This window comes from Melospiza georgiana, chromosome 15 (genome assembly GCF_028018845.1).
Source record: "Melospiza georgiana isolate bMelGeo1 chromosome 15, bMelGeo1.pri, whole genome shotgun sequence".
NCBI classification, from domain to species: domain Eukaryota; kingdom Metazoa; phylum Chordata; class Aves; order Passeriformes; family Passerellidae; genus Melospiza; species Melospiza georgiana.
The window spans coordinates 1,172,709-1,199,284 of record NC_080444.1 but is presented as its reverse complement, the minus strand read 5'-3'; the positions used below and the strand labels follow the sequence as shown (position 1 = coordinate 1,199,284).

General features: G+C 47.3%; 2 protein-coding genes across 2 annotated transcripts; one reads left to right on the top strand and one right to left on the bottom strand.

Annotated features, from left to right (window-relative positions):
- Positions 1 to 90: 90 nt before the first annotated feature.
- On the bottom strand, positions 91 to 8,011 carry ZCCHC10 (zinc finger CCHC-type containing 10). The gene is made up of 4 exons (XM_058034738.1): positions 7,935 to 8,011; positions 5,898 to 6,059; positions 3,367 to 3,408; positions 91 to 527 (listed from the first exon to the last, which is right to left on the bottom strand). Exons 1-4 carry the CDS (start codon positions 7,973 to 7,975, stop codon positions 257 to 259), a joined length of 516 nt encoding a protein of 171 aa, XP_057890721.1. The 5' UTR covers positions 7,976 to 8,011; the 3' UTR covers positions 91 to 256.
- A 2,561-nt stretch (positions 8,012 to 10,572) lies between these two features.
- Positions 10,573 to 26,517, top strand: HSPA4 (heat shock protein family A (Hsp70) member 4). Its single transcript, XM_058034584.1, has 19 exons — positions 10,573 to 10,744; positions 14,669 to 14,726; positions 16,331 to 16,471; positions 16,672 to 16,794; positions 17,250 to 17,349; positions 17,736 to 17,869; positions 19,169 to 19,413; positions 19,792 to 19,868; positions 20,142 to 20,293; positions 20,416 to 20,522; positions 20,906 to 21,039; positions 21,468 to 21,649; positions 22,011 to 22,097; positions 22,601 to 22,753; positions 23,200 to 23,325; positions 24,043 to 24,150; positions 24,448 to 24,567; positions 24,973 to 25,134; positions 25,335 to 26,517. Exons 1-19 carry the CDS (start codon positions 10,638 to 10,640, stop codon positions 25,530 to 25,532), a joined length of 2,514 nt encoding a protein of 837 aa, XP_057890567.1. The 5' UTR covers positions 10,573 to 10,637; the 3' UTR covers positions 25,533 to 26,517.
- The last annotated feature ends 59 nt before the right edge of the window (positions 26,518 to 26,576 follow it).

The following is a 26,576-nucleotide window of genomic DNA, read 5'->3' as shown; positions in this document are numbered from 1 at the left end:
AATCTGATGATAATTTTTTTTTCTTTTTTTTTGGGAGCTAAAAAAGTAAAATCTTCCATAAAAGGATAAACCACAAAAATACTCTCTCAGTAAGTCTAACGTGCCATTTAATACCTTCCATGTCCTATGAACAACTAGGCAGAACACTTAGAAATGGGAGCAGTAGAAATGTTGACCATTGAGTGTTTGGCAGCAGTGTGTCCAGCCCCTGGCAGGGCAGTGTCACTCACTCCACACCAGTCCTGCTCCTCCCCAGCTATTTCTTCTTCTTCTTCTTTGGGGGCTCATCCTCGGAGCTGCTGTCTGTGCTGCTGCTGCTGCTGCTGGAGGAGCTGGAATCTGACTCGAAGTCAGAGGAGGAGGAAGAGCTGCTGGAGGAGAGGGAGGAGGAGGAGGAGGAGTTGCTGTCCTCACTGTCACTGTCTGAGGAGGAGGAGGAGGAGGAAGAGGAGTCCTCGCTGTCGGAGGAGGAGTCGCTGGCTGAGCTGTCACTGATGCTGCTGCTGGAACTGGTCACACTCTTGGACCTGAGGGAGAACAGAGAGCTGAGCACAGCCCTGCCAGAGCCCATCACACACAGAGCGTGCCCTCTGCTCTGTTGCAATAATCCAAAGATCAATTACTTGAAAATTTCCACACCTCACCATCGAAGTTTCCAGGCCTCAGCACCTCAGATGAATCCCTGTGCCCTCCCCTCCCTTCTCCACTCCTGGACATGGATTTGGGCCATTTGAGCAATGGCAGGGTGGCCCCAGGACATGAAATAACCCAGCAGAGAGGGGCAGGCAGGGAAAGCTGGCCAGGATCTCATTCCTAGCCCTGAGCAGGGGCTTTGCTGCCCTGAACTGGCCAAGCCCTGGGGAAAATGAGCCAGGCTCAGTCCCTGCCTCACCACTGCAACAGGGAAATTCTGCCACTGCAAGAGCCAGGGGAGGTTTCAGCAGAGATTTCACCAAGGTCAAAGCTGCAAAGCTGCTCCCAGCAAAAACTTCTTAGATTACTCCTGGCAGAGGAACCCAAAGTACCTGCCACAACAGGATGCTTGTGTTTTCCAGGTGGAGGAGAAGGGTGGAAACAATCCAAGGTTAAGACACAATGATGAACACAGTAAAGATTTCTGTATGCTTTGCATTTTTTTTTCATGTTCAGCACTTCCTGGGGCCATTGTTTTCAAGACCAATGTCTCTGATTTAGGGAGGTGATAGGAATTCCAAGAAACTACAACTCAATTCACCCAGAGATCTTTCCCTGAAGTACAAGACACTGATTCACCTCCCTTCCCACCAAAGTCAATCAAAGAACATCCAAAAATGTAAATTATGATAATGCAGAATCTTGTTCCCATTAGAAAATGAATGCAGTATTTTTTATCAGAGGGTTTGGTTCAATGTAACAGCTCAGGAAGTGCCTGTGTTAAGGTTACTGAAGAGTGTGAGGGTTTTTCATCATATCAGCCCCGTCAGCTGACAAACGTGGGTGTGGATTAAGCCACAAAGCACTGAAGTTTCTGTAACACATCTGTACTCTGCTGTCTCTGTGTGCAGACACAACAACTGTTCATTGCTGATAAATCCATGAGGGCTGCTTAAACACTGACTTTTCTGGGGAAAAAACAGCACAGCACCTCTGGGAAAGCACAGAGCTTTTAAAGTAGGTACCACTCATCCTCCTCAGGACCAGTTTCCAAGAGTTCACCTCTGGTTCTGTGTCCCTTGAGGGCCAAGTGCTGTTGGAGCCCAGGCTGTCCCCCAGGCTGGCCCTGCTCTGCTCTGGCACCCCAGGGGTTTCCAGTGCCCAAAAGGCACAATTGTGGGCACAGCCACAGCTGGGCCTGAGGAGAGCAGGGAATGGGCAGGGAATTCAGGCATTCTAGGTGGGACACTGAGGCCAAGGAGCACCTGGAAGGTGGCTCTGTCACCTGAGGTCACAGGGCTCTGCAGCAGCTGCTCTGCCTCGGCCTGTTTTTCTGGTTAGGCCAGAGCTCCCTTATTAGTGTTTATATCAAAACAAACACACTCTGTGGAAAAGGTTTGTGCTCCTCCTGCCAGAACCCAAACTTTTACAGATTTATTTTAAATCTGGAACTTATAAATATGCTGGATTCTCCACATTTAACTCTTCCCATATTATAATAAAAATCTAAATAGCAAACTGACTGGAAAGGAATTTCTATTGATGGATTATTCTGGGCTTGCATAGAAGCAAGAGAATAATTCAAACCTACTAGAGTTTTAAAATTTAGAGGAAGAAGTGCCCAAATCACCCCTTCCCCATGAACCTTTTTGCACTGGTTTGGAGCTCAAATATTCTGTAAATAATTATGCCAGCAAAGGCTGCAGTGTCTGAGGGACTGAGGCAGGAAGAGGCCTGAGCTGCCCAGCTCAAAACCAGGAAATTCATGATCTCACCAGTCCTGAGTAACTCCAGCAATAAATTGGCACTTCTGGGAAAGCAGCCCTTGCTAGAACACCCTGAGACAGCCCATTGCAATAAACCACATTGCACAGGACAGGCTGGAATAAAGAACACTTTAAAGATCTGCTCTGCCTTATTTACTGCCTGCCACACACAGCAAAGGCCTGGCCTTCAAACACCTCCTGAAGCTGGGTTAGATCAGACTGGGACACAGGAGTGCCACTGAAGGGGAAGAGATGCTGGGCTGTTACTGACAGACATTCCCTGGTGTGAAACTCCCAGCACCATTCCAGCAGTTACAGCCACAGCTCTGCCTGCTCCTCTCTCCATTTGCTAGGAAAGCAAATTCCCAAGTAAACATTAATGCAAGGTAAAGTACAAACAATGGCAAAAGAGCTCCTGGCTCCAAGCAGGATGTGGGGAGGGCCAGGGTCATTTCCTGGATTTTGCTTTAGCTTGGGATCAAGGGGGTTCTGTTTGGTTTTGGGGTTGGCCTTTTTAAGATGTTTTATTTCATCCTCTAGACAAAGCTTGAGGGAGAGAGAACTGGCAGGAGAAGGGAATGAAAAGTACAGAAGCAATGAGAGACCAGAACCCCTGAGCCAGTCTTGTTTCAAAAAGTACAGAAGCAATGAGAGACCAGAACCCCTGAGCCAGTCTTGTTTCACAGACTCCTGATGGACTCTGAGCAAGAAATGGGAAGACTTTTATTCCTACAGCAAGATCACGCAGGGGGAGGAAAACCAGCAGGGAGAAAAACAGAGAATAAATTTTTGAGAGATTTTGGACAGGGAGGAGTAGAAATTCTCCAGATGCCTGTCAGACAAAAGCTGTAACAGTCTCAAAGCAGAACAACCAAAACTTATTTACAAAGGTTCTTTTGCCACCCTCCTCCCAAGGTCCTGCTGGAACAGCCAGGGCAGGCACCAGTCCCCCCTAGTCCCCACATACCTTTTTTTCTTGGTCTTCTTTTCTGCAGCACTTTCTCCAGCGCTAATTAAGGGGGGAAAGATAATGGCTTTGATTAATGGAACAGGAAAATTAAATAAATAGCAGCACACTGAGGCTGAGTTTAATATTCAAAGGGCACTGGGCAGCTCAGTCCTGTGCAAAGCAGAGCAAAACTCATCTATGAGCCAGGGGAGGAAACCCCAGCAATCCCCCCTTGATTTTCTGTGCTATTTATGCTCTGCTCTCCCCTTTGCATGATTTTGCAGGGACAGCAGCAGTTGGGATGTAAGGGCACAGAAGGGAAGGATACAAAGAAGTTGTGTGTAACTACATGCAGCAATAAGTGAATTGATTGAAATCAAGGGTAAAAGCTTGACTTAGCCTGTAGCTTTCACATTTCTTTCAAGTGCAAAAAGAAACAGAAAAGTCCATTTATATTGCTGCTTTCCAGCTGTGTGTCTGTCAGACTCCCAAGTGTTCATCCCCTCACACAGTTTAGTGGCACTGCAGAAGAAAGTTCTTGGTGCGCCACCAGAAAAATGAGATTTCTCCAATTTTTTATTCTCACACACAAGGTATGAAAAAACATTACCAGCACACAAGAGTTCTCCAGAGTCCCCACGCTCTCCTGGACAAGGGGAAGACTCTCTGATATTCAGATTCCAACCTTTCCCATCCATATTTAGATTCCTAGGGTCTCAGACCCCCTGCAGGTAACCAGGGGGGCCCAGGTAGGAGGAGTCCCTGTGAGAACAGAACTGAACCCCACAGCACCTTTGAGGAGACAGGACCTAGCTCAGGGAGTGCCTCCCTCTCGTGTGTGAGGTGAGGGTTACTCAAGAGTTACTCCAAGAGCTCTTACTGTGCTCAGGCCAGACCTGCTCTGACACTCCCTCCATAAAGTGAGCCCTAAACCCAGCTCAGGGCTGGCTCAGAGCTCCACCAGCCCCAGGAATGAGCATTCCCCAGCTCCCTGCCCTGCTCTGGGCTGGCAGGCACTGGGGGTCACTGACACCTCCAGAGGGGACAACACAGCAAGCACAGGGAGCCTGGGACAACTGGCAAAGGAGTTCATGCTGGGAAAGCCTGGATGAGGCTGTCAGGGGTAAATATTGACCGTTCTAGGCTGGGTTTGCCTTCTGGTTAATGATTCCTGCGTGGCTCTTTAAAGGTGGTGACACAGGCTGGCCAAAGCAGACCTGTGGGAGACCCAACTTCTCCAAAGGCAAGGAGAACCTCACAAGCCCAAGGACAGGACAAGGAATTGCACCCTCAATTCACCATTCTCCAGTGGTAACCTGCAGAGTCCACCAGAAAAGGGGCAGAAAAGCAACAAGGAAGTAATCTGAGCTTTAAACTCAAACTTAGCCTAAAAATCTTGAGTCTCTGAAGAGACTCTGCCTCCAGATGGAGCCAAGTGTAAGAGCCCAAGCACTGGTGATCTATCTCCAACACTGGTGACTCCAATTACTCCACAATTACTCACTGGATGAGAATTCATTTCAAAACCAATCACTTTACACCACTCTCCTCCCAAGCTAAGGAGTCCCCAGTGCAGGCAGGGTTGCAGCCCTGTGCCTCAGAGCTGCTGCTGGGCTGGGGCAGCTGAGGGGCCCAGGGAGCCCTGCCTGCCTGAGCTGGCACCCCTCCCTGTGCCAGCAGCAGGGACAGAGCTGGGAATGCTCTCCCCAGCTCCCATCCCGGCAGGGACAGTGCTGAGGACGCCTGGCCACAGCCTCAGCAATTCCAGGGGCAAGGAGTGGCACTGGGAGTGACCCTGCCTGTCCCTCTGCAGCTCCCAAAGCCAAACTGCAGTGGCAGAAAGGACCCTGACACAGGAATTGCATGGACAACTGAGGTGCTGCATCACTTCAGCTTGTCAAAACAATTATTAACCTGGGGGAAAACACTGAAATGTACTCCCAGGGCAAAGGGGAAAGGAAATCAGGTGCCACAGGCAGAGCTCTGTTTAGGTTCCTCTGCTCCTTCCCCTTTTGGGCCATCACCAGAGGAAATAATTGTGCAATTCAGTGAGCTGTTTTCACTTCAGGCTTGGTTAAAGCTGATAACCCAACTCTCCCTCACCTGTCTGAGCCCTGCAGCAGGGCCAGGTTTAACTGCAGCTCTGAGCAGCACATCTGGACACAGGCAAGAATTGCTGCTGTGCCAGAAATAAACCCACAGCTTTCACTGCCTGGACAGCACAGAAACATGAAATCAAACAAGCAAGGAATTCAGGAAACTGCTCAACTACTCCAAGTGATTTAACTTTGGCTCAGTGCATGGCTTTTGTTTCAGACAGGCCCAAACAGTTTTAAATGTATTTCAGATGAGCAGGTGTTGATGAAATTAAAATGTTGATTTCAATTCTCTGGGACCTGAGTGTACATAATTCACCTAACACACAAATCAGCTCCAACATTAAATCAAGTACACATTCCACAGTCTGGAGGAAAAGATCACAGAAAATGGTCTGGGACAACATCTTTTATTTCAATCACAAAGCAGACATTTCATCCTGCCAGTCTTACCTCTGCTGCAGCAGGAGCTGCTTTTCTTTCTCCTTAAGGATTTTGGCCAGCTGAGCTGTCCTGGAAGGCCTGTGCAGATATTTTCTCTTCCCTTTACATTCATATGTCCAGTGGCCAAACTCTAAACACTTCTGACACCTCACATGCTGCTTGTTGGCCTCCCTAGAAAAATGCAGAATTGCTTAAGTAACTCATTCCAGGTCTGCTCTACACAGTGAAAAGACATTTAGTTTTTCATCATGCACCTTTAATCAAGCTATGGTTAAAGCAGATGTTCACAGGTGCTTCAGGTTTTCCTTTGAATCAGGACATGGGCAGTAACACCAAGCAGACACAGAATTCAGGCAGACAGATCTTCATTAATTAAAACACTTGCACATGGGAACAATCACACTGCTCACTTTGTTGCTATCCAACAGCTGCAGGGAAATCACTGAAATTCTGGTTTAGAGCAAAGAGCAGCAGCTTCACTTCCAGTTTCTGAAATGTAACACCCAAGTCCCAAAGTGCCCAACTCTCACCCAGAGCCCAGGAAATCAACATAAGCTCCACCAGGAGCTGCTAAAGCCTGGCACAAGGTTTATCTTTGGGACAATCAGATTCCTGCTCATTCTGCGCAGACCTCTCTGGCTGCCTGTCCCCAAACACCCACAGCAGCAGGGAACACTGCACACTCCATTCCAGGTCTCACTCTGCCAAAATCCCATGGGCATTTTTAGTGATCAGGGAAGGGAAAAACCTCCTGTTTTCACGCTGGAGCTCTTAAGCTGCTTTTCTAAAGCTCTACAAAGCTGTTTTGCCTCCTGTCCCAGCTGCTCTCCTCCTTTACAAAGGAGGGAACTCACCCAGCCCAGGAGTAGCCCAAGGTCACAGCCTTGGCTCAAAATTAGTCCTGAGCTCAGGGCTGTGCCACTTCAGCTCCCTACTCCTGCTGCCCCCTCCTGCCACCTTCAGTTTTTGTTCCAAGCACCAAAACATGAACTTTTCAAGACCAGCCCGTCTAAACTCTGAAATGCAGCCTGGCTGATCTAGGAAGCTCCCAGCCCCATGTGTGAGGATGAAGTGAGAGACCAGCAGGGAGCATTTCCCTTCTTCCAGGCTGGGAATTGCTTCTCCCTCAGCTTCAGGCACCACTCTCTGAGCCAGCTCCTGCAGGGAACCTTGTGCTGAACATTCATCCCTTAGAAATACTCAGCTAAAGCAGCACGAAAATCTGACTAAACTCCCACCTGCAGAGCACAATGAACCTGGCCTCGGGCAGGAGCCAGAATATCTGGGAACGAGCAGAAACGGCTCCTGGCCTCAGCAGCTACAATCAGTAGTGATGGCTCCCCCTCCTCCTTCTCACTCAAACCCAAACCCGTGTTTGTCAAACAAAAAGCTGAAAAACCAACGCCAGCACCCCACGGGAGTGGGACACATATCTGCTGCACAAAAAAGCAAAAGTGTGGTTTCCTCGTTCCAGGGCGCTGCAATCGGATCCCCTCGGTGCTGAGGGAATTCCTGGATTGCAACATCCCCGTCTGAGCAAGAATCGCTCGCTTGGCTTTTCTCTGCCTTTCTGACAGCCCCGCAAACTCATCACAACAACATGAACCTGAAGGTTCCTGTTTCGCGTTTGAACTGCTGGGTCTGTGACGAGGAGCAAGGGAATGACCCCGGGAGCTCCTCCCGAGCCCCGGGAGCTCCTCCCGAGCCCCGCTCCCGTTCCCAACTCTCCCCACGGCAGCGCCCAAGGCCAGCAACTCTCTCAGCCTCTGCACCGCCGCTCTCGCGGGACACCCCGAGCAGAAAGGACCCACCGCGACCCTCGAGTCCAAGCCCCGGCGGTGCACGGACACCCGAGGCCGCCACCGTTTCGCCCCAGCCGTGTTTTGGGGCGGTTTCCCCTCAGCCGAGCTGCGCCCCCTCCCGACACACAGCGCGGCGGCGCGGAGGCCGCAGAGCGCCGGGAAAACGCGGGGCACCGCGGCCCCAGCAGTGCCCGCCGCTCCTCAGCCCGAGCCCGCCCCGCGCGGCCCCCCCGCTCCCACTCACGCCTGTCTGCGGGCAATCAGCCGGTGCATGGGCGTCGCCATCTTAACGGCCGCGCCGGAAGTGAGCCTGCCGCGGGGAACGGCGGGACGAGCGGCGGCCGCGGGGCATGCCGGGACATGCGGCCCTGTGGGCAGGGCGCGGCCGCCATAGAGTCAGTCCTCCGGGGTCAGAGCGAATGAGACCTCCAGGGTCATAGAGAGCGAGACCTCCTGGACCATAGAGAATGAGTCCTCCGGCGGCCAGAGCGGCAGCGCCCACCGGCCTGCACTCTCTACCGCCCCTGCCGCTCCCGCCGTGTCATTGCAGCGCCCGGGCCCGGGCCCTTTTCGTGTCCCTGTCCCTGTTAAATATAAATATTTATAAATATATTAAATATATCAAATACAGATGTTTCTATGAATATTAAATATAAATAATATTTATTTCCCTGCAAATTCCCGATCTAAGGGAGCTGGTGGAACGACTCCTGGGTAACGCTGGTAGCACAGGAGGTGGGGTTTTGGAGAGCTGGGTTATCCTTGCTGTGATTTATCCGTGTCAGAGCCTGGGGCAGGCTGCCTGCACATCCCTCGTGCAGGGCATCACAAAGCCCTCTCCTATTTGAATATCCCAGAATAGCCCGGTGAGCCCGGGTCGGGTGATGTTGAGGGCTATTTCCAGCAGCCCCAGGAAGCGTCTGTGACAGGCAGCAGCCAGGGACAGACAGCAGCCAGGGACAGACGGCAGCCAGGGGTTATTTTCAGGCCACATTCGTGGTCGCGTTTGGTTGGCATTAATGAATTCCAAGACTGAACTGGAATGGCAATCAACTGTAAACTGAGGCTGGGGCTGCTGGGAGCACACTGGGACACACCGTGCTGCTGGATTCCAGAGAAATCACAGATCTGCTTCTTCTGCAGGTCACAGGAAAGGAGGGTGTTGGGTGTGCCAGGCAAGGATTTATCTTGAGTGCCCACGGCCCAGAGTGTGCCCAGGCCTGAGCGAAGCCCAGGGTGGATGCTCTGAGGAGCAGAGTGTGGCCAGGACTGGCTGCTGGGGCTGGCAGGGCCCCTCTCCCCCAGCTCCCTCTGTGCCCAGGGCAACAGCCCTGGCAAGTCCCAGGCTCATGTGCCAGCCCAGGGTCACTCCAGGGTGCTCTCATCCCCTCTGACACCGGGCTCTGCTCCTCTGGAAAAATCCTGAAAGGACACCAGGCTTCCAGGGTTGTGGCTGCACAACATTCCCACACAGGGGCAGCAGCCAGGGCTGTTCCTTGGCACCTTGTGCTAAGCTCTGGTGGTTCCTGAGAAGCTCCCTGGAGCAGAGGCTGGGCAGAGTTAAATTAATAAATAGGTTTTTATGAAAAGCCATTCAAAGGTTACACCTTGGGCAGTGCCAGAGCCTGACTGTGGCTCCACCCCAGATGGATCCTGGGCACGAGTTCTCACACTCTGATAAGTTTGGGTCCATTTCCATGCTGGGGTTCAGTGTCCAATCTCAGCTCCAGGTGATGCAGTCCCACCCTCCCAGGTTGCTCCCCTCCATTCCCTGTTGTTTGCACTTCTGGGGCTGAAGCTGCAGCGGTGTCCTTGGTTGTGGGGCTGGGAAAGGATTGTTCTGTGGGACTGAGCTGGGAGCAGAACTTGCTGATACTTTATAGGGAGTTCAGAGTTATAAACCAATGCAGTGCAGTCTGGAAAATATGAAAGCTAAAACTTCAGGCATCACAAGGACGCCCGAGGTCAAACACGTCATTAATATTCTGTCATTAGCACCGTGATGCAATTCCTGAGGCAATTCCCAGCCTCCTGCAGCTGCCAGAGTGGAATGGCTGAGGCAGGCAATGGCTCTGGGGCAGGAGTCCCTCCTGCCTGCCCCAGAGTGTCTCTGGGTGTGTGTTCTGTGTCACTGACACAAGGAGAAGCCGTGTAAATACAGCACTGGGCCCTTGGTAACGCACTGTTGGTGACACACTGCACTGCCATGCAGCTTTTGGCGTGTTTCATCATGGAATTCAAAGTATTCCTAAACATTCAGTTTCACGAAACTCACAGACATAACTATCAAGGTTAGGCTTGTGTTAGGATGAATCCACCAATCCCTCAAATTCAGGAATAATCAGAACACGAATTCCAGAATGGTTTGTGTTTTAAGGACCCTAAAGCTCACCCCATTCCACCTCTGCCATGGGCAGGGACTCCTTCTGCTATCCCAGTGTTCCAAGTCCTGTCCAGCCTGGCCTTGGACATTTCAAGTGATGTCTGAATCGCAAATGAAAAATTCTAAGGAGGCGTTGAAGTCCTTTTCTTCAAAAACTGTGTTTCTAGAGACTGTACTTGTAAAATCATTACATCTCATGGTGTGTGCGCTGTTCCCATCCACATCTGTCACCCTCAGGTCTTTACATCAAGAAAAAGTTTCACTGAACAACTTTTCTGTGGCACCGACCGCTTCGGACTGAGGGCAACAACTCAGCGACGTTTGCAGTGCTGCCAAGTTGTGCCTTTGTCGCCTTTTTCTGCCATTCCTGACGCAAGGAAAGAACTTCGGCGAAGGGGAAGGCGCCGAGCGCCCTCAGAGCCCGCCCAGAGCGCCCGCCCTCAGCCCCGCCGCGCGCCCCGCGCTCTCGCGAGATCTCGGCCGCCCTCAGCGCCGGCGCGGCCGCGGCCCGACGGGATCTTTCGAGAATTGCCGGTACCGCGCTCCCCCCTCAGCGCCGCCGCCATGTCCGTGGTGGGCATCGACCTGGGCTTCCAGAGCTGCTACGTGGCTGTGGCCCGCGCCGGCGGCATCGAGACTGTCGCCAACGAGTACAGCGACCGCTGCACGCCGTGAGTGAGCCCGGGAGCCGCGCTGAGGCGGCGGCAAGGCGCCCGCGGGGCCCGGCGTGGCGGGGCCGGGGAGGGAGGGAAGTGGCGGGGCCGTGAGGAGTGGAGGTATAAAGTGCTCGCGGAGATGCGGTAAAGCGCGGTGGGCACGGACGGGGCTTCGGGAGGCCCGCTCAGCTGCCTTTCGTAGGATCACAGAATCATAGGATGCTAAGGGAGTGGAAGGGACCTTACAGCTCATTCAGTTCTACCCCTCTGCCTTGGGCAGGGACCCCTTCCACCATCCCAGGTTGTTCCAAATCCCGTCCAGCCTGACCTCGAATACTCCCAGGGATGGGGCAACCACAGTTCTTGTGGGCAATCTGTGCCGGTGCCTCCTGACCCTCACAGAGAAGAATTTCTACCCTACATCTAATTTAAATTTCCCTTCTTTCAGTCGAAGCCGTTCTCCCTTGTGCTGTCAGTCCGGTTCCTGATGCAGAGTCCCTCTCCGGTTTCCTTGTAGCCCCTTGAGACGCTGCAAGACGCTCCGAGGTGTCCGCACGAGCTGCTCATTGCCAGGCTGAGCAGCCCCGGCTCCCCCAGCCTTTCGGTGCAGTACGGCCGGTTTGTCCCCCCCGAGGCGGGGCTCTGCCCTTGGATTAGAAGGACGGGGGCTGTGAGTGTAGAGAAAAGCATCCCTGGCTGCTGGAAGTGCCAGACTTTAATTCCCTGTGTGTTCGTACGCCGTGTTCCGGGAGCACGACTGTCATTCCCCTGCGGTCCCAGCACAGCAGGACCGGGGAGGGCTGAGCTGGCCTGGGCTGGTGCCGGGCTTGGTGTGAGTGAGCCATGGCTTGTCCTGGGATCAGAGTTTGGAAAGCTGCTCAGCAGCCTGCAGTGCCAGGACAAGGGGAATGGCTTCAAAACTAATGGCGAGGAGGTCTGGATTAGATATTGGGAAGAAATTTTTGCTTGTGAAGATTGGGAGGCTCTGGCACAGAGTGCCCAGAGAAGCTGTGGCTGTTCCTGGATGACTGGCAGTGCCCAAAGCCAGGCTGCGTGAAGCTTGGAACAACTGGATTGTGGGGGGATGTCCCTGCCCATGGCAGGGGGACTGGATGAGCTTTAAGGTCCCTCTCAATCCATGATTCCATGGTACAATGTGGTCAGTAAATTCTAGCCCTAAAACTGTTTCTGGAGCTTCCCCTCTGTTGCAGTGTGGCTCTATTTGAGCAGATCCTGAAGATCCTCGGTGAGACAGCTGCATCATCTTTGATGTTTGGGCTGTTTTAGATCCCTCACATCACCTCAGAAAGCCCAGAGTGACCTTGCTTCTCATTAGACCATACATCACTGTTTGCTTGCTCCTGTCTCTAAGCAATGAATAAATGGAGAAGGAAATTTTGAATTCAGCATGTGTGCCCGAGTATCTGGAGATCTCTTAAGTGTTCTCAATAACGTGGAAATTTAAAGGTTAGATGTTCTGGGAAAATATTGAAAGTAGAGAGGGTCAGAGCAGGTTTCTAGTAGCTGTAGATATTTGACCCTCATGGAGTTGAAGTCCTGCTGATAAATATACCTGTATATTTGAGATGTGAGCACAAATCTCCCTTGTTGAAGGAGATGAGCTAAATAAAATAGCTGACATGGTGCATCTCTTGGGAAATAGTTCAGTTATGGGAGCCTGAAGTGAAATTGGAAAAAATGAGCAAAATGCAAATGAGAGGGTTTTAGCAGGGCTTAATCTCCAGGTGCTGTTCTGAGGGAATGCAGAAAAGCATTCTGCAAGCAGACCCTTCTATTAAAAGAACTCCTGCATGGTTTTTAAGTGACTTGGAATCAGAAGCCTGGTTCAAAAATCAGTGCTGAGCAGTTGTTACAGGGGGGAAGTCATGCAAGGTGTAGTGACAGGTTTCCTCAGGCACTGGCTCGTGGTCAGGGTTAAACACTGTGTTTTGTGTGTGTTAGTGTAATAATTTGTGTTATTAAAATAAACCCCCCTGAGTGCATTGGGCTGAGTTCAGTGGCACAAATGACACTCCCACAGAATCTGCCTTCAGCTCTGGTACCTGGATTCTTCTGGAGTGCTGTAAAATTTGAACTTGTACATCCCAAAGTTGTGCAAACTGTGTTTGTCTTTGGACATGGAAAAGTGGTAGAGAGAAAGGTAGTAGAAACTGAGAAATAAAAATAAGATAGTTTAATTATTTCTGTAGGATGAAGGGCCTTGAGTTAAGTGAAATCATTGTGATGGACATTCTGGAGCTGGTGATCGATGCAGGGGACATGAACTGTCAGGGGACAGGGGACCTTCCCAGGGAGTGGCAGTGGGTGGGAGGGTGGGCAGGTGCCTCCAGGTATGCGAGGCAGAGATTTTAACTTTCTGAACTTGTTTCATTAGACCTCTGATGACCTTCACTGTGAATGTTTCTACTTAAAGTGCACTGGTTAGTTTTTCAGCTCCCAGAAATTGTGTAATAGTGCAATTTGTATTTCATGAGTTTACTGGTTCTTGTGAACTGATTTGGGGAGTGAGACTGGTTGAAAATTCTTCCTTCTCTCCCTCCTTCCTAATTTCACTCACTTCTGTGCTGGGTCCCTGCCAGGGCTCTGATCTAAATTTGTGCATTTGTGTTAGTGAGGGGATCTTGATTTGTAAATTCAGCAGTGAAGTAGCTGGATTTGTTTTTTCCAAGAGAAGGACACAATTCATGTCTTAATTCCTTTCAGGAGACCAGAGTGAATTAATAACCAGCTCCCTGCTCTGGGCTCATTAGGTTTTTACCTCCCGTTCCATTGATGTGGGCCTGAGGGTCTGCAGAGCACAAACTTAGCTTTTTTTTAACTAATGTCACAAATAGTTGTTTCAAACAGCTGCAGATTTATTCAGAAATGTTCATTCTGTTGCAGCACATACTTCAGGGTAGGCCTTGTAGCATTTGTGAAGTTGTTAATAAATTGGAAGGAGATACAAACCCAATGCAATTGTGTCACCCCAGCCTTCAGGTTGGTTTTGGTTAGTTTCTGCTTGGAACACCCAGTTCCAAACCTCAGGCTGAGCTGGAATGTTTTGTGTAGCAGCCCTGTGGCATCACCCTGCTGTAAAGCAGATTCTTAACCTGCTGCATGGAGAGCAGCTTAATTAGACTTAGCTGGCATGTTGTGTGAGCAGTAAAGATCTGCTTACCTAATGGCAGGGCTCCCCCCACCAAGTTTACCTCAGTGGTATGAACAGCTTGGATTAGAGGGCTGGATTTTGTTTTGTTAGGGCTCCTACAGTTTGTTAAATATGTAAATCAAGAGGCTTAATCAGCTGAGGAATTTCTCCTAAAAGGAGAATTTCTCTATTTAGAACTGCAGGCTGTCACAAAGCAGGGGAGAGTAAAACATAATTTCTCTTTCTGTGCCCCATGTTGTTTCAGTGGGTACAGATGAAACTGAAAGACCAATCTTTCTCTGCAGGTAGTTTCTTTCTGCCCTTGAAGGGTTTCCCTTAACCTGGAAAGCTTAGTTAGGATGGGCTGCAGACATGTAGGAATGATTTCTGTAATACCTGATTTACCTCGTGTTTGTGTGTGAGCAGTCGAATGTTCCCCGTGCTGTAGCTACCGGCTTATCCCTGAGTGCACACGCACACGGGCAGTTACTGAGGTAGGGCTGTGCCCAGTCAGTGCTCAGGTGGGAGGCTTGGAGAGCATGGGTGAGCCTGGGCTTGGGCTGTGCTGCAGGGGGGCTGCTGCTGGTTTAAATGCAGTTATGGTGCCTGTTTTTCACAGAATCCACAGAACCTTCCATGCACAGATTGCAGCGAGTGACCAATGGTTTTAATGGACCAAATCATATTAATTACAGTGACCTTCCAGACAGTATCAGTATTTTTACCCAGCAGATGTGCAGTAGGTGTGCAGCTGTAGAGTCACTGACTGAGCTCTCTCTTCCTTGCAGAGCCTGTATATCCTTTGGGCCCAAGAATCGCTCCATTGGTGCTGCAGCCAAGAGCCAGGTGAGTGTGGGGTTTGGGTAGAACACTTCAGAGCAGCTCTGTGGGGTTTGTCACTGCAGATAACAGATGTCCCCGAGCTGCTGTGCCTCCCTAACCAGAGCACAGCTGAGCTGCTCTCAGCTGTTCACCATGGGCCGCTGTTTGTCATCTGGCAGGGAAATCTCAGGGTTGATCCTTGCACGTAATGAAGTGTACAAAATAAAGCTGTGCCTCTTAAGAAATTCTGATAGCTACTAATTTTTTTTTCAAGTTGTGAACCTGAATTCACAAGTGGTGCTTCACCCTGCCCCAGTTTGTTCCAGTCCCTGTGCTTTATGATGGCTTTTAATTACGTGACTCTGTTCTATAGAATTCCCTTAAGTGCATGGTTTTGGCAGAAAGGAGGCATATTTGAGTGTAAATAGATAGAGCTTTCTTGACCCTTTGTGGCTGAATTGCAACCTAAATATCTCTCTTGGGTGTTCTTGCCCATAGTCTGAATTTCTGTTGCTGTAGGCAGGTAAATGTAATTTAAGGACTGGGAAGAAGTTAAGAAGATTTTTTCTACTCATGGTATTTGGGTCTTGCTGTATCACATTTTATGTTGCTGTGTAAGTAACCCCTATAAAAGATGATTTATTTTTTTCAAGTCTTCTGCAGGAAGTGACTAGTTAAACAGTTGTTTTTTCTTAGCCTAAAAAGCCTAGAGATGTGTGAAGATTTTTTACCTAAAATACAAAAACCCCTGGACACAGCCATGTTATTCAAGAACAGCACAACTGTACTAGAACCAAACACAGCTGTTTTTTCTGGAATTGAGTCTGCTTAGCTTAACGAAATCCATTGGTGCAGAGCCCTGTAGAGATGAGTGTGTCCTGCACAGACTAAACTTAGAGACATCCAGGCCAAGTTACTTAGGAGGTAGAACCTGCCTGAGCCCAGATCCCAGGTAACTCTGTGGAACAGTGCCTGTCTGCTCTCTCAGTGCCTGTGGTTTTCAGTGCGTGCCTCGCTCTGCTGTCGGTGACACAGTTCCCTTCACTTGTGCTGTGTGAAGCCAGCTGGGATGGGCTTTCACTTCTCTGTGCTGATCTCTGCTGGTAATGAAAGTCAGTCCACCTTTTGTCAGTTAAATCAAGGTGCTCCTGACCTCCTAAAGCTTCATGAGCAGGTCCTTTTGAGAGGTCTTTTGTGAGAATATCTGTGTCTTGAGTGTCATGTGCATGTGATGAACCTGAGCTGGAGTTTACATCCATGTGCTTGTTATGTTTGGGCAATAACTCATTGTAGAAAGGTAGGGGGTAGAGAACAGGTGAGTGGGAAAGAGATTTTGCTAACAGTTCTAAAGAGTTTCCTACACGTGCACTATGAAATTTGAGTGTGTTGTAATCAATATTTTATAGACTTGGCTCAGTTTTTAGTGTACATTTTATTTTCCATCTCAAATTGCTGTAGGTTCCCTGAGCAACCAGAGGGAAGTTGCCTCCCAGCACCTGCCCAGATGCTGTTAAGATACAAATGACAAAAATACTCTGGTGGGAGAAGCATGAGAACAAAACTCTGTCTTCTGTTTGAAATTCAGATGTTCCCCTGCCACGTTGTATTAAAGATTTCTTTTCCTCTAGGTTATTTCAAATGCAAAGAATACAGTACAAAGTTTTAAAAGATTTCATGGTCGTGCATTCTCAGATCCCTTTGTTCAAGCTGAAAAAGCAAGCCTTGCCTATGAACTTGTCCAGCTGCCAACAGGCTCAACTGGCATCAGGGTAAGTCTGGCATGTTTGAGGAGCCAGAGGAGGAAACTGATAAAGTTTCCTTTTATTTCTCTGTTTTGAATCTGCTCACTGTGGTTTGTGTTCTCTTTTGAATGGAAAGCCTTAATAGGGAAGGGAATAAAAGGCTGATAATGGGGATGGTGCATGGGTTCCACTGCAGTGTAATGAGTGTGCACAATTTTTATTTGAAGGCCATGTATATGGAAGAAGAAAGAAACTTTACAATTGAGCAGGTGACAGGAATGCTTCTGACCAAATTAAAGGAGACTGCTGAGAATGCTCTTAAGAAGCCTGTGGTTGACTGTGTTGTTTCTGTAAGTATGGAATCCAGCAAAACACACAGAACTTAGTTACTGTCTGAACTGAAGTGCTGCAGCATTAAATTAAATCTGATTCAATTGACAAGTAAACTTGAATGTCCAGGTATCTTTCTTTTCTGTTTAAACTGAATCTTACACCTCTTGGAAACTAGACTTGTATCATTAGTGGTCTTAAAATGCAGCTGATTAGCAGCGTAAATAATATTTGATTCCTATTTCTGATTACATGCTCCAGAAATGAGTGGCTTGTGATATGGAATAGAAAAAGGAACTTTGTCTTTATATAATTTTTTTTTGCTGTTCTTCTATTGCAACTGAAATGAGCGCTGCATTTGAAGGAGGCCTGTGCTCCATGAGCTCACTGTCCTGTCCACCCTTGTAACTGTTTCCTGAAGGTGGCTCCTGGAAATGTTAATAATGTTAATAGTGGCTCTCTGACCTCCTTGCAGGTTCCTTGTTTCTACACAGATGCAGAAAGGAGATCTGTGATGGATGCTACCCAGATTGCTGGTCTCAACTGTCTGAAACTAATCAATGAAACAACTGCAGGTAATTCTTCCTGTGCCTCACTCAGTGTTGCAGTTTTACTCCATGAAAATGCTTTTATTCTGCCAGTGAGCCTTGCTTTCTGGAATTGCAGCTGGTTTTATACACTTGGAATAGATGAGTTGATCAGAAAGTTTCTTAAATTCAGGTCTGTTTTTTCATTGCTTTACAAAGACATAACAATATTTGGTGAATATCTGTTTCAGTGCTGCTGAGGGAGGGGTGGTACTGTTTAATGTTCTTCTGTGTTTCTTTAGCATTGAGAATTCTGTTTATTCAGTGTCTGTAGCTTGAGGGGCACAATGAAATGCTAATGTTGATTCCTGATTACCACTTATTTCTTGATAATTACAAAGCTCTATGTCCTAACTATGCTTTTATTTCTGTAGTTGCACTTGCATATGGGATCTATAAGCCAGACCTGCCTGCCTTGGAAGAAAAGCCACGGAACGTTGTTTTTGTGGACATGGGGCATTCTGCATATCAAGTTTCTGTTTGTGCATTCAACAAAGGCAAACTGAAAGTAAACAAGCTGTTACACATCCATTTTGATTATCTGTAGAACATTCATCAGCACACCCGTGGACTGTGGCAGGCAAGCCTGCCTGGCTTCACAGAGGGGCATCCACAGAGCTCAGTCTTGTTCTTAAGATTGTATTTTGTCTGGAGCAAAAAGTAGGGCAGGGAACTAGAGAGCTTTTGAGCAGTGTGTGGAGGAAGCAAACATGCCTTAATCAGCAGACTGGCAAAGAATAAAAAACCTGGATTAAATGGTTTATTCAGAAATTATCATATCTGACTGTGCTGCTTTCAGAAAAATACTCCAGTTCAGTCATGAGATCTGGTGTTGAAGCAGGAATTCCTGCAGTGGTGTAAGTGACAGACATTGTTTCTGAGCCCTCACTGTGGTGCTCATGTACAATGAAGAATCATTCCTGATTGCTTTAAGCTGCCAGTGGAAGCTCAGCAAATGGCAGTGTATTTGTGAGTGTACACTGCCAAAGCTGTTTTGCAGCAAACACTAACATTTCTTACTGGCATTTTATTATTATTGTTAATTATTACAATCTGGACTTTGCAGTTACCATATCTTTCTCATGACTGGCTGGAGAAACAGATGCAGAATTTAAAGCATGAGGTAGTGAAAAGCAGAGAAATGTTCTGACAACACTTGTTTTCTCATAGTTTTATTTATGTGAGGAAATGTAAACTGTGTGTTTCTCTTGGATTTGGTTTTTAAACTTGGAAGCCATGGCAGTGTGGAAAGGATGCTTTGGGGCCCAGAGTGCAGGGCTGTTAGCCAGTGTAGAGGCCAAAGCCATCTGAAGGGCTATTGAGGGTAATGATTTCTGTTCCTAAAAAAATAAATTCCTGGTGTGTTTACAGAGCAGAATGAGCTGAGGTGGGTGGACTACAGGTGTTCTTTGCAGATAATTCCTTCATCAAAAAGGAGCACCTGTTTTAAGAGTTAATATCATTTATTTTCTTCGTGTTTTATTTTTAGCTTTGGGTAAGCATGTTCCACCCTTAGGAGGCATCAAATATTAAACTGGGATATGACTCAAACTGACAGTGGCTAAGCAGAATTTGGAACAGAGATCTGCTCCCAGCACCAGCTATGGAACAGATTGTGTTTCTAAGTCCTGCCCAGTCTCCCTAAATTCCTTTTAAAGCAGTTGTCACCTCATTCCAGGAAGGCTGATTTCTTTGACTTAGAGTTGAACTACATTTGAAACAAAGCGCTGCTTTGATGCGAACTGCTGATTGCTTTCACTGGGTAATGGCACATTGAACGGGTACTGAAGGGTTCCCTTCCTTTAAGGTTCTTGCTACAGCGTTCGATACAACCCTTGGAGGCAGGAAGTTTGATGAGGTGTTGGTGGAATACTTTTGTGAGGAGTTTGGGAAGAAATACAAACTGGACATCAAGTCCAAGATCCGAGCGCTGCTGAGGCTGTACCAGGAATGTGAGAGGCTGAAGAAGCTGATGAGTGCCAATGCCTCTGACTTGCCCATGAACATAGAGTGCTTCATGAATGACATAGATGTGTCTGGAACCATGAACAGGTAACACTGGCTGCTCTACAGTGGGACACTTCAGAGTGCCCTTCAGGATGTTAAAAACTTGGTATGAAGTGTCAGCTTTTATGGCTGAAGGGAGGTGAGAAATCAAAGAGCAGCATGTGCAGGAATGGTGCTAGAAATGAAAGTGTTTAGAGCCTGGTCAGTGGCCTTGAGTTAGGAGGGAGGGCTGGGAATGTTGATAGGATGCCAGGGTTACTGGAACCAGGTTTTGTCTGGGAGAACATAATAAAGTATAAAGCTAGGACTGGGGGAGAGAAAACCCTGCAGTACACAGTGACAGTAGCATTCCTTGAGTTGGGCATCCTGTTTGCAATGTTGCTTATGGTGTGCTGGAGCTTTGTTTATGGATTCTTCCAACAGAAGCAAATTTTTAGAGATGTGTGAAGGACTCCTGGCAAGAGTGGAGCCGCCCCTTCGCAGCGTGCTGGAGCAAGCCAGTAAGTGGGGCTGTGTGGGGGCTGCTGTGCATGAGACAGGAGGCAGCCAGAGTGCAGGCTGCCTCTGCATGTTGGACACAAGGGTTTTCCACAAACAACGGTTTTGTGCTTAGGAGTTACAAGATTAAAAAACTTTCTCACTCAAGCTAAGAGCTGAAACTTTTACTGCTTAGAAACTTAGCCTAAAGTTGGTCTATTAAAACTTCTGGTTTATGATGTCGGTGTATTAATGTGAAAGAGAAACATTTCATCTATTGTCTGACTCCTTTCTAGGGTTGAAGAAGGAGGATATTTATGCAGTAGAGATAGTTGGTGGTACCACAAGAATTCCTGCTGTCAAAGATAAGATCAGTAAATTTTTTGGCAAAGAAGTCAGTACGACCCTGAATGCAGATGAGGCTGTGGCACGAGGCTGTGCACTGCAGGTAAAAAGTGCTGTTTGCTCTTGCTGTGAGAATATTAAGCAGCATCAATAGCTACTTGCTGAATTAAATGCTTGTTCACCTAAAGTCTGAGCATCTGTAATGTGGCTTTTGTGCTCTTGCAGTGTGCAATTTTGTCTCCGGCTTTCAAAGTGAGAGAGTTTTCTATCACTGATTTGATACCATACCCCATCTCCTTGCGATGGAATTCACCAGCAGGGGAAGACCTGAGGTACAGCCATCTTCTTGCATGTTACAAAGACCTAAGGTACAACCAGTACAATCTTCTTGCATGTTACAGCTTAAAATTGCTGCTGATGGTTAGAGTAAATAACAAATGTCAGTAAATACCCTTAGAACAGGGTATTTCCAGGGTTAAGTGCCTATTTAACACTTCCAGTTTTGATACTTCTGAAGTTAATGATGGCAGAAAACAAAACCAAGGTTGAGTGGCAGTTTGGTACTTCCTGCGTGGCTGTTGTGTTATTAACCTGAAAGATAGGACAGTCTTGTCACTTCTTAAGGAAGCTTTTTCCCTAAGAGTATCTAGAAATGTTTTGTTACCTTAACCTGCTGTGTTGTCACACTGAACACAGGCTGTATTTTCTCTTGCAGTGACTGTGAGGTCTTCCCCAAGAACCACCCTGCTCCCTTTTCCAAGGTCCTCACTTTCTACAGGAAGGAGCCCTTCACTCTGGAGGCCTACTACAGTTCCCCCAAGGAGCTGCCTTACCCAGACCCTGCTATAGGTTAGCACCATTTTGTACTAAAAATCTTTTCTGTGTTTCAAGCCTTTTCTGTCTAATTATGTAGTCTGGACATGCAGCCTACTGCAAATGCTCTCAGGACAATATTTCAAAGGAATTTTCAGTAAAATAGGTGGAGTAGGATGAAGTTTATGGGCAAAAAGAGCATCCTAATATTGGAGCAAATTGAAGAGCCACCCTGAGAGTTGTGCAGTCTTTTGCTTTGATAAAAGTAACACCAGGTTTGACAGAGAATTCCCAATAGCTGTGCCCCAGCATTGCTGAGTAAAAAATCTGGGTTTTCCAACTTGAGTAGGTTTTAACATTCCCTGAGCACATTGCAGTGAGCTGTGTCAGCAGCAGTCGGGGTTTGCTTTGCATTCAGAACTGAGGTTAATCAAAAGTGTTTGGGTTTTTTCCCCTCTGTATAGCTCACTTCTTGGTTCAGAAGGTCACTCCTCAAACAGATGGATCCAGTTCCAAAGTGAAAGTCAAAGTCAGAATAAATATCCATGGCATCTTCAGTGTTTCAAGTGCATCTCTGGTGGAGGTTCATAAATCTGATGAGAACGAGGAGCCAATGGAGACGGATCAGCACACGAAGGAGGAAGAGGTAACGGGCTCACTGCTCCCAGCTGCTCAGAATCCCCACAAAGCACAGCTGGCAGGGGCTCAGGCATGTGTAAGGATTTACTAGACATGCCCACAGCTGAAATCTGAGACTGAGTACTCATTGTAGTATATTACACCAGTGACAGATCTCTTGAAACCAGGACTTGAGGTGTAGATCAAATTCTTACTAATGGGGCCGTGAATTGCTGGAGCAAAGACTGGGAGCTCATAATTTATTCCTGCAGTTTTCATTCTGTTTGTTTTGCCTAAAGAGCATTAGAGATGCTAAGGGATCAGCCTAGGAACTGAAGCAGTGATCTGTGTTTGTTTAATGTGTGAAATTGGATCTCTCTGAATTCTAGAAGATGCAAGTAGACGAGGAGCAACAAAAGACTGAAGAGCAGCAGCAAACCCAGCCTGAAAATAAGGCAGAGTCTGAAGAAATGGAGGTAAGAGGAGCATTTGAGACTTTATTTTCATGAGATTTGTGACAATATGAGGAGTGTGAGCACATCTGCTGCCTTTGTCATAGTTCTGGAAGCTGAACATTTATTTCAGTGCACTGGTGGTCTATTGTGATTAGAGCTTTAGAAAGGACACAAATGGCACTGATAACTGCAGACCTGTCAGGTGACCTGCTACTGATAAAATGGGGGAACTCTCCTGTTCAGGGAAGAAATAATCATCTAGTTTTCAATAACTTGAATACTAGAACAGGTTTCTACCATGAGCACCATCCCCCATGAATATAGAGTGCCCATAAAAGGTAAGTTTATTAATTGTCTGCATTAAATGTCTCAGGCTTCAGCAGCTGAGGTGTCAGAATGGCAGGGAGTGCTTGGTTCTCTTGTTGAGATGCTAACTCAGTTTTTCTGATGTAAATCTTGACTGCTCCCCTTGAATTGAGTGGTGATGCTGTTTTTACTGTGAATGTAATTCTATTTTAATGCAGACTTCTCAGGCTGACTCAAAGGACAAGAAAGTGGATCAGCCACCTCAGGCCAAGAAGGCCAAAGTGAAGACGACCACAGTGGACCTTCCCATCGAGAACCAGCTGGTGTGGCAGATAGGGAAGGACATGCTCAACTTGTTCATTGAGAACGAGGTAAACTCTTCTTGCCCAAGCTAAAGATGTCACCTGTTGGTCTCCAGAAATGCTGTTTTTCATTCAAATGGTTAAGGAAGGTCAAGGAAAGGATTAAAAGGAATAAAACAAGCAGAAGTCTGCGGTGAACAACAGTGCCCCGTGGAGGCAGAATACATTCATTGCTCTTGGCAGGGGAGCTGTCACTCTCAGAGGGCTGTTCTGCAAAAAACATCCACTATCACCTGCAGGTACAAGGTGGAGGAGGTTCCTCAGCTGGAGTAGGATTGTCCTGTGCTGTACTGGACATCACATCAAAACTGAAATCAGTTTTCAGTCATGTGCTGTGTTCTGTAAATCACAGTTTTGCAAAATCTTGATCTGGTTTGAGCCTTTGCTAACAAGGTGTCCTGGAAATAAATGTTAAAAGAGCTTTTTAGCCAATTAATTTGACACTTTGTTCACAGGGTAAGATGATAATGCAGGATAAGCTGGAGAAAGAGAGGAATGATGCCAAGAATGCAGTGGAGGAGTACGTGTATGAAATGAGAGACAAACTCTGCGGTGTTTATGAGAAATTCGTCAGTGAGGATGTGAGTATTGCTGCTTGACTGTCCTGATAAATTGTACAGGTACAATGAGCAGTTGGATTTAGTGACTCTTGGCCTGTATCACATACTATATTTATATAAGTTACATATTCAAACTTTAAATTTAAAGAAATAATTGTAACCTCTCTGCTGCTGCTGATAATGTACTAAATGTGGGCACCTGTATCTGAACTGGTTGCCTAAAAATCTCTTGGCAGTATTAGCTTTCCCTGTTGTGCTGAAGGAGCTTGGTGTGTAATGGATTTAACTCTGCTTCTAGGGATGAACCTTTGAGCACCTGGCTGCATCTCCATTGACTGCAGTGGAGCTTTGCCAGCCAGGTGTCTGCAGAGCCCAAACTGGAACATGCCAGGTGACATTTATGGCACCTTTGTAAAAGAAGTGTTTCCCTCTGTTCTCAGGCTTGCTCATGTAATGACAATGCAAGCGTGCGGGGGACAAAAATTCCTTTGATGTGACAGTATTTGATCTGAAATGTGGCTGTCACACATGGCTCTTCCTTGGGCTTGGAATCCACCACAAAGCTCTACAGAAGAATATTTTATTTCTTATTTTTCACTAAAATAGGATAAAGAGTTCCAGACAGAGTTCTTTATATTCTAAAAATACAAGCCTTCCAGAAAGGTTCCAGGTACCATTTAATGCCACTTGTCACCTAATAAATGGTGTCACCTGCCTGTTTTGTGTGTGTGTCTGCAGGACCGCAATAGCTTCACACTGAAGCTAGAAGATACAGAAAATTGGCTTTATGAAGATGGTGAAGACCAGCCCAAACAAATATACATTGATAAATTGGCAGAACTGAAGGTGAGTGGTTTTTACATTCCCATGGGAATTTACCAAAGCTGGAGAACTTTGTTCCAGCGAGGAGCTGTGTGGGGTCTGCTGATTCTGAGGTAACAACAGCCTGCTCTGCATTGTGTGTGGGGAGTAGGACTCCAACAGACCTGTAACAACAGGGCTGAGGGAGGCTCAGTCTTTGCTGTCAGTTGAGGGAAGAGTCAGAGTTCTGAGGAGTTCAGGAAAGCTGATGTATCCTGTCAAACCCTGAGGATCCCTCAGTGATGCTCCGTGAGTTTTGATACCTGTTGTACTTTGTTTCAGACTCTGGGTCAGCCTATTCAGGCAAGATTCCAAGAATCAGAGGAAAGACCAAAAGCATTTGAGGACTTGGGGAAGCAAATCCAGCAGTACATGAAAGCTGTTCATGCATTCAAAGCAAAGGTATTTTCACACTTAATTTCTGAAAAATGCAAGCAAATTGTACAAATATTTTCTGAATTTTAGGTAACCTGCTTCAGACAAAAATCTGGTTCAACCTCCCAGTGAGCTTAGGAGTTCTTGATGTTTAATAGATTTTCAGAAGTGGATTTTGGGCCTTGCACATCTCAGTCCTTTTTTAATCAGGTGTTGATTTTGTCATGGAGGCAAAATGCCAGCAGCAGGAGATCTTCAGTCTCCTGTTACCGAGCTGTGGGTGATCATTTCTGTTGATTTGTTAACTACAACAGCCCTTGGCTGAATGGCTAGATGGTCTTTTAGTATATTTCCTCAAACTAAGTTTTGAGGAAATCAGGATGCTGTTTGTGCTCACACACTGACACAGCTGCTCCTGTTTGGGTGTTGCAGGATGAACTGTATGAGCATCTCGATGAAGCAGACATGGCAAAGGTGGAGAAGAGCACCAATGAAGCCATGGAGTGGATGAACAACAACCTCAACCTTCAGAACAAGAGGAGTCTTACTTTGGACCCAGTTATAAAAGCAAAAGAAATACAGTCTAAAGCAAAAGTAAGTTTTTCTACATAACTCACTGTATTTCCATGAGTTTCTGTGTTTATTACTCTCAGAAAACTGAGGTGAGAAATCTCAAAAGTACCAGGGAACATCAGCCCTCAATGGGAGTATTCCCGACAGTGGTTTCAAAAGTTAAAGTTAAACTGTGGGAACTAAAACCATTTCTGAGGATGTGGTTTTTCTGTGTTCTCTAGGAATTGGCAAGTATTTGTAACCCCATAGTGAACAAGCCCAAACCCAAGGTGGAGCTGCCGAAGGAGGAGCAGAAGCCGACGGAAGCCAACGGACCATTGGACGGGCAGGGCGACGCCGGGAGCGGGACCCAGCCCCCCGAGCAGGGCGCTGCCCCCACAGCCACCGACAAGAAGCTTCCAGAAATGGACATTGACTGAATTTCAGCACTTGTTTATATTATTGCAAACTACAATAAAGCTTTAAGTTGTCAACTTTGTACGTTCTGAATACAAACTGAAGCAAGTGAATCCCACAGCACTCTTGGTAACTCTTGGAGAGGTTTGGGCAGGGCAGCAGGTCAGAACACGGAGGTGGCGAAGGACTCGCTCAGCTCAGCAGTGTTTGCCTTTATTGATTGTATTTAGAAGTTTTGGTAGTCTAACTAGACCTCTAGGAACAGCCATAAGCTGCTTCTCCATTTTTAATGTCCAGGCTGAGTCAATTCTCCCTTGAAGGAGGGAGACAGCAACATCTGAAGTCTGATGTGCACCCTGCTCTTCCCTTTCCCTGTGGATTGCAGCACTTGCACTCCAGGGAGGGCAGGGGAGAGCAAAGGCAGAGTCTTCCATTGCTCTTGGTTTAGTGTGAATGCCTGCTCTGGACTCACTCTGATTTGCACTGGAACAGTTGATGGTTACAGGAGGTTTGCAGAGCAGGGGGTGGCTCATCAGCACCTTTATTCCTTAGCCCAGACTGCAGATCAGACTCAGAATGTGCTCCTGGACAGGGGAGTGGGTTTCTCACAAGCTCCCCAGCTAATTAGGCCCTGTAAACTCCTTGTCTTTAGTTAAATTAGCTGCTTGTAGAAAGAGTGAATACTTGTATTTCAGCTGCCTATGCTGATAGTTGATTCTGACTTGTTCCTAACTTTTTCTGGCAGGGGTATGCTTGCTTCCACGAGGCCTTCATTTGGAATGCTTGGTTTTTTGTTTTGGTTTCTTTTTTTCCAGGAAAACCAAGAACTGATGGATATGTTGGTTTGTTTTGTTTGTTTTTTTTTTTTCTATGAGCTTTATACAATGAATTGCTTCTAGTACTGATTGTCATTAAACTTGCAAAAATTAATTTGTATGTGTTAAAATCCAAAGCTGAAAAACACCCATTCAGTTATTGCAAGAAATAAATGCACTGGATTCTACTGGATCACCTGCTGCAGCTGTTGATTGCAATGCAGAGGGGCCGGGGTGGAGGGAAGGGCTGTG

Excerpts from the sequence above, each read along its gene's own strand:
- ZCCHC10 (XM_058034738.1), bottom strand. The coding sequence starts at position 7,975 with ATGGCGACGCCCATGCACCGGCTGATTGCCCGCAGACAGGC. Across the intron at positions 6,060-7,934 it reads CTGATTGCCCGCAGACAGGC|GGAGGCCAACAAGCAGCATG; the intron begins GTGAGTGGGAGC and ends GCATTTTTCTAG. Across the intron at positions 3,409-5,897 it reads CAGCTCCTGCTGCAGCAGAG|CGCTGGAGAAAGTGCTGCAG; the intron begins GTAAGACTGGCA and ends CCCCTTAATTAG.
- HSPA4 (XM_058034584.1), top strand. The coding sequence starts at position 10,638 with ATGTCCGTGGTGGGCATCGACCTGGGCTTCCAGAGCTGCTACGTGGCT. Across the intron at positions 21,650-22,010 it reads AGCACACGAAGGAGGAAGAG|AAGATGCAAGTAGACGAGGA; the intron begins GTAACGGGCTCA and ends TCTGAATTCTAG. Across the intron at positions 23,326-24,042 it reads AGAAATTCGTCAGTGAGGAT|GACCGCAATAGCTTCACACT; the intron begins GTGAGTATTGCT and ends GTGTGTCTGCAG.